Here is a 5423-nt window from a genome sequence, read left to right on the forward strand (position 1 = left end):
CAAACAAGCGAACAAAATCTGAGTTTCTGCATTATTTGATTGAGGTGTCATGGACAGGAGGCGAAAACTAGAGTCTGGATAGCATAGTTCAAGGTTTAAAATGCATGTCCTGGCTGGGCAGTAGTGGTGCAGCCTGTAATCCCAGCATTTGGGAGGCAGGGACAGGTGGATTTCTGAGTTCGATGCCAGCCTGGTCTACAGAGTGAGTTCCAGGACATCCAGGGCTACACAGAGAAAGCCTGTCTCAAAAAAACAAAAACAACAACAAAAATCTCCTAAAGCATTCATAGTTCTGGTCTTGGCAATCAAGACAGAAAGACAGGGATCACTCAGATCTCACCATCTGGGATGAGCTGTCTGATAGAGACAACAATTTGGCCCTAAGCTCCAGGAGTAGACTATTGGATCCACGTAGGAGTTGGGAGTTCTGTGTTCTATGATGATGTGATGACCTCAAGAAACTGCCACCAGACTGAAGAAAATGGAATGGCTGCCGGAAGGCTTGCTTTAGGGCTAAGGAAGATATGGGACTTCTCCAAGGTCAGCTGACCCATGCTCTGGCCTGCAGGCACTGCAGCAGCATTACCTGCCTCCATAGTCCAGGGAATCTGGCCATACTAGTCTTGTTCATGGTTTGGCAGATCCAAAGATGGTGGCAGCTCAGAGGGTGGCAACAGGTTCAGCCCTGGTGCTCTGGAGATAAAATGACACAAGGCAAGGTAGGTGACCACTGACCTTGGACATGGGTCTGAGTGAATAACTACTGAAATGAGTGATACGTGTGGTCAAACAAAGGGTCACGGCTATGGATGTGGACCCAGATGTAGTCTATAAGCCACAATGGCATGAGATTTGAGAGCGCATCTTCACTGACCTTAGGGTGCATGGGGAGATGCTGGTGTCTAAATGAGAACTGGATTCTGACATTAACAACGGAGGAACCTTAAGCTCTCGCTTCTTCTCTAGCCTTCTTGCTCCCTCTCTCCCCCTCCCTTCTCCTCTCTCTCCACATGGCCATGGCCGGCTTCTCCTTCTCTACCCTCCCCTCGCCTCTCTCTCTGCCTTTCTTTTTGTTTTTGTTTTTGGTTTTTTTGGTTTTTTTTTTTTTTTTTTTTTTTTGGTTTTTGGGGTTTTTTTTTCAAGACAGGGTTTCTCTGTATAGCCCTGGCTGTCCTGGAACTCACTCTGTAGTCCAGGCTGGCCTCGAACTCAGAAATCCGCCTGCCGGGCTGGCGAGATGGCTCAGTAGGTAAGAGCACCCGATTGCTCTTCCAAAAGTCCGAAGTTCAAATCCCAGCAACCACATGGTGGCTTACAACCACCCGTAATGAGATCTGATGCCCTTTTCTGGTGCATCTGAAGACAGCTACAGTGTACTTACATATAATAAATAAATAAATAAATCTTTAAAAAAAAAAAGAGGAGTGTTAAAAAAAAAAAAAAAAAGAAATCCGCCTGCCTCTGCCTCCCGAGTGCTAGGATTAAAGGCGTGCGCCACCATGCCCGGCTTCTCTCTGCCTTTCTACAATAAAGCTCTAAAATCATGGAAAAAAAAACCAACAATGAATGAAGAGCTGGGTAAGTGACCACTGGTAGAGCTGTGGGGCAGGTGAGTCTACATGTGGAACAGAGGTGATAAATGTGTGACATATCACATGTCTCTAAGAAGCCATCATACCTAAGAGCATGCTCTGTTCCCTAGGGTCTACAACTTCTGTACCATTTGGCCTTCTTTGATTGCCTGTGGAAGCAAAAATCAGAGGAGGAAGAAGAAGATGAGGAAAAGAAGGAAAAGGAATGCTTATCTCTGAATCCACTAAAACCATATCATCCTTCCAAAGACACTCCTATTGGAAATGGATTTTCTACAGCCCCACCACAGCCATCCTGTAGATCTAAGGGCCTCCCCAGGGCCACAGAGACACAAGAACAAGTACTCATACAATCCCCAAGCCCTTCTAGATCCTTCCCTACCTTCCAGACCCTCACCAACCTACCTGTGAGAAGCAAGAGAGCGTCAGGGAGCTCCCTGCAGCAGACAAAACTCCAGCTCTCCTCAGGTCTTCCCTCTCTATACAATGAGTCCTTGAAGACTATTTTCCTGACGGATGGTCCCTTTCCACTAAAGTTGTCTATTTGTCCTTCTGTCTTTTTAAACAAAGTCCCCTTTCCACCTTTGTACAACCTGCTACTTCCCTGTTACCACTCCTCAACTTACTATCCTACCCCTGAAGCCCATATTTTGGAAGATCTGGAAGAAATAGCACCCAGTTCTCAACTAGTTCAACCTCCACCTTCCCCTCCTATACCACTGGTATCCTCCAATCTTAAGCCTTTGCTTAAGGGCTACAAGAGAATCATACCTGACACAGAGGTACACACTCAGTGGTTTACACAGAACAAAGAGGTTCCTTCTGTCTCTGAGAATCAAGCTCTGTACCCACAGCCTGAACTCCAAAAATTCCGATCCTCCACCTTCTTATATTCATCTGAGGTCTGGAGGAAGAGGCCAGGGGACCTCAGCCTCCATCAACACAATCCAGAATTGCCTTCCGCCTCTCTGTTGTATCCTTCTAACCCTCAGAGAGTCCTAGATAGGTTTGAGATGCCATGGACAACCATGAAACAAAATGAACACCCAAAAGCCTCTGAAACTGCAATGCCAACTGCAAGCCCACTCCCAATTTCCCTGACAGAATGCCAGAGAGTCAACCCCACAGGAGACCTGTCTCAAGTGAAAACTCTCTGCGAAACCACAGTGCAAAAAGAGAACCCTCAGATCTATGAGCTTCCAATCGCAGCCCCTTGCCAACTCACAGCACCCGTGACTGAAGGGACTGGCCCTCCAGGAACTCCCCCTGGATATGAAGCTCAGTGGGACATTCTAGCATATAAAGGCATTCCCCAGGGTTCTGACCCCCTAATGCCAGCTTCCTGTCACCCATCAGGTTCTCTGTCAAAAGTAAAAAATGTTAACCCCAAAGAAAGACTTTCTGCACCTAAGGACGTCAGGGAAAACCCGGGATACAGAGAGCAGCCACCTCTTTCTAAGTCTCCAGTGCCAGCGCCATCCCCTCCTCTAGATACCCTGTCAGAATACCAGAGAGAGAATCCCCCACAGGATGGGTCTGGATTTAAGCCTCAATGGCAATGCAAAGAAACCTCAGGCAGTCCCTGGGCCTCTGAAACTCCAACCCTGGACTTCCATGTGGGTTTCTATGAAGCCACCCCTATGTGTGTTCCACTGGGATCTGAGGCTCAACTGAAGGGTACACCTAGTACAGAAAATCTTTGTATCTATGCTGATGTAGTTTCATCTCCTAGCCTTCCCTCTGCCTCTCTGCCAGACTTTGCAGTAATGGGCCCCCAAAGAATCGTATTAGAGTCTAAAGCTTTATGGGAGACAGAGGAGCAGGAAAAACGCCTGTGGGCATCTGATTCCTCATGTCCCCATAAAACACCTCTAGTCCCCTTTATAGGACCAAAAAGAATCAATACTGTGGATGACGTCCCTAAATCAGAAGCCACAGGGAAAAATCCTGACAACACAAGGAAATGTTTGTCTTCTGAGCCGCCATTTCTAAACCTCAACCCATCGCCAGCTCTTGTACAGCAACCCCTTAGAGTTAGCCCCATAGAGAACCCACTTACACCTAAAGCTTGGTGTGGGCACATTCAAAGAAAAAATAACTTCTTGGCCTCTGAGCTGCCAGCTCAGAGCCTATCCCAGCACCTGCTTGAACCCAGCCCCAAAGGAGTCTTATCTGACTTTGAGCCTGCTGGAGGGTTCATGAAGAATAAAAACCATTGTGTTTCTGCATCCCCAGTTTGGGAATGCAGTCCACCTCCAAACTCTGTTCTGAAGTTTCACATAAGTGAACCTTCTGGAGACCAGTGCAACTATAAGCCTAAGGAGTCAGTAGCAGAGTGGACAAAGGATTCCTGGGCCAATGAACTGCCAGGCTCCAGCTTTTTCTCTGCTCTGTCGAAAGAGCCACATTCTGAAACTGAGCTTGTATGCAGAAATGTACTAGAAAGAGAAGCCTCCCAGGGCCCCAATCCTCCAGCAGTGAACCCTCCGCAACCAACAGCCTGGCCTATCCAGCCTGGCCTCTCAGAAGCTAAGGCAGAGGCCCCCTCCTCCCAGGGAGAGGCAGTCTCAGAGGTGTCTGACCATCCTGTGATCCATGCCTGGCAGTGGAGTAAACAATTAAAGCTCAGACTGAACAAACTACAGCAGAGCCCCACTTTCAAATCCCCAGGTTCACATCACTCATTTTGCAGCTCCCCAGTTCTTAACCTAACTCTAGAATCTTGGGGACCTTCCTCTTGTCCCCAACAGATGCATCCTCTCAGTCTGTACCCCTGCTCTTCAAGTAGTCATCCCCCAAAAGTTCAAAGGGCAGAAGCCCTGCCTGTCCAGGCCCCTCATTGCTTCCACTCCTCCTCTCAGCCTCAGGTACAAGCTTCTGGTAGAGCAGAGCAGCAGTCTCAGAAAAGTAAGAGGATGAAACAGAAGGCAATGGTCCAAATCCCATCCCCAGGGCTGGGTCATATGAAGGCTGATGAGAACTGTTCAGGCATGGGAGAGCCCTCAAGTACAGGGCTTCTGGTCTCTGGTAAGAGACAAGACAAGACTTCAGTACTACTTTCAACCCAAAAGAGAGGGAGTTCCAGAAAATCCAAAGCAGAGAAATGTGGAAGGGCTGCAAGATTAGGATCACCCACTATCACAAGGAAAAACAATCCTGCCCGGGCCTGCAGACCAGCAGAGGCCTCTATGCCAAGGTTTTCTAAAAAGTTTCAGCATAAAGCTCAGAGTTCTCCACATTCTGCCCTTGCTCAGCAGCTTCCCCCAAATGCTGCTGGTCCCCAGGATCGGCCACGGACAGGCCTGGTGGCCAGTGATACCCAGAATCCTTGCCCTTTTAAGTGCTGTCCTTGGATTCGAACACAGAAGCAGCTCTCAACCTCATCACACGAGGCTCCCCCTTCCAGAGGTTTCCAAAAGTTAATAGATAAGTTTCTGGGTGTGCATAGACCTCTGCCAACTAAATCCAGTCAGTAAAGTATGGTAATATTGGCACCCAGTATCCCATAACCCAAACCAAATCAGGTGTGGGTAGGGAAATAGAAACAAATAGAGAAAAGCCTAATAAAGTAGTTCAACTAGACAAATCCCATTTATGTCTTCTTTAAAGTCTAGGTTTCAGGGCTGGCAAGATGACTCGGTGGGTAAGAGCACTGACTACTCTTCCGAAGGTCCTGAGTTCAAATCCCAGCAACCACATGGTGGCTCACAACTACCTGTAATGAAATCTGACACCTTCTTCTGGTGTGTCTGAAGCCAGCTACAGTGTACTTGTCTATGATAATAAATAAATCTTTGGGCCTGAGTGAGCAGGGCCCATCGGAGCAGACCA

General features: G+C 47.9%; 1 protein-coding gene across 1 annotated transcript; it reads left to right on the forward strand.

Annotated features, from left to right (window-relative positions):
* Positions 1-487: 487 nt before the first annotated feature.
* On the forward strand, positions 488-5079 carry Spata31g1 (SPATA31 subfamily G member 1). Its single transcript, XM_021160659.3, has 2 exons — positions 488-719; positions 1703-5079. The coding sequence occupies exons 1-2, from the start codon at positions 525-527 to the stop codon at positions 5066-5068; spliced, it is 3561 nt and encodes a 1186-aa protein (XP_021016318.1). The 5' UTR covers positions 488-524; the 3' UTR covers positions 5069-5079.
* Positions 5080-5423: the final 344 nt, after the last annotated feature.

Source organism: Mus caroli, unplaced genomic scaffold (genome assembly GCF_978045245.1).
Source record: "Mus caroli unplaced genomic scaffold, Mus_caroli_1 scaffold_6, whole genome shotgun sequence".
Lineage (NCBI taxonomy): Eukaryota > Metazoa > Chordata > Mammalia > Rodentia > Muridae > Mus > Mus caroli.

Excerpts from the sequence above, each read along its gene's own strand:
- Spata31g1 (XM_021160659.3), top strand. The coding sequence starts at position 525 with ATGGGACTTCTCCAAGGTCAGCTGACCCATGCTCTGGCCTGCAGGCAC. Across the intron at positions 720-1,702 it reads ATAAAATGACACAAGGCAAG|GGTCTACAACTTCTGTACCA; the intron begins GTAGGTGACCAC and ends TCTGTTCCCTAG.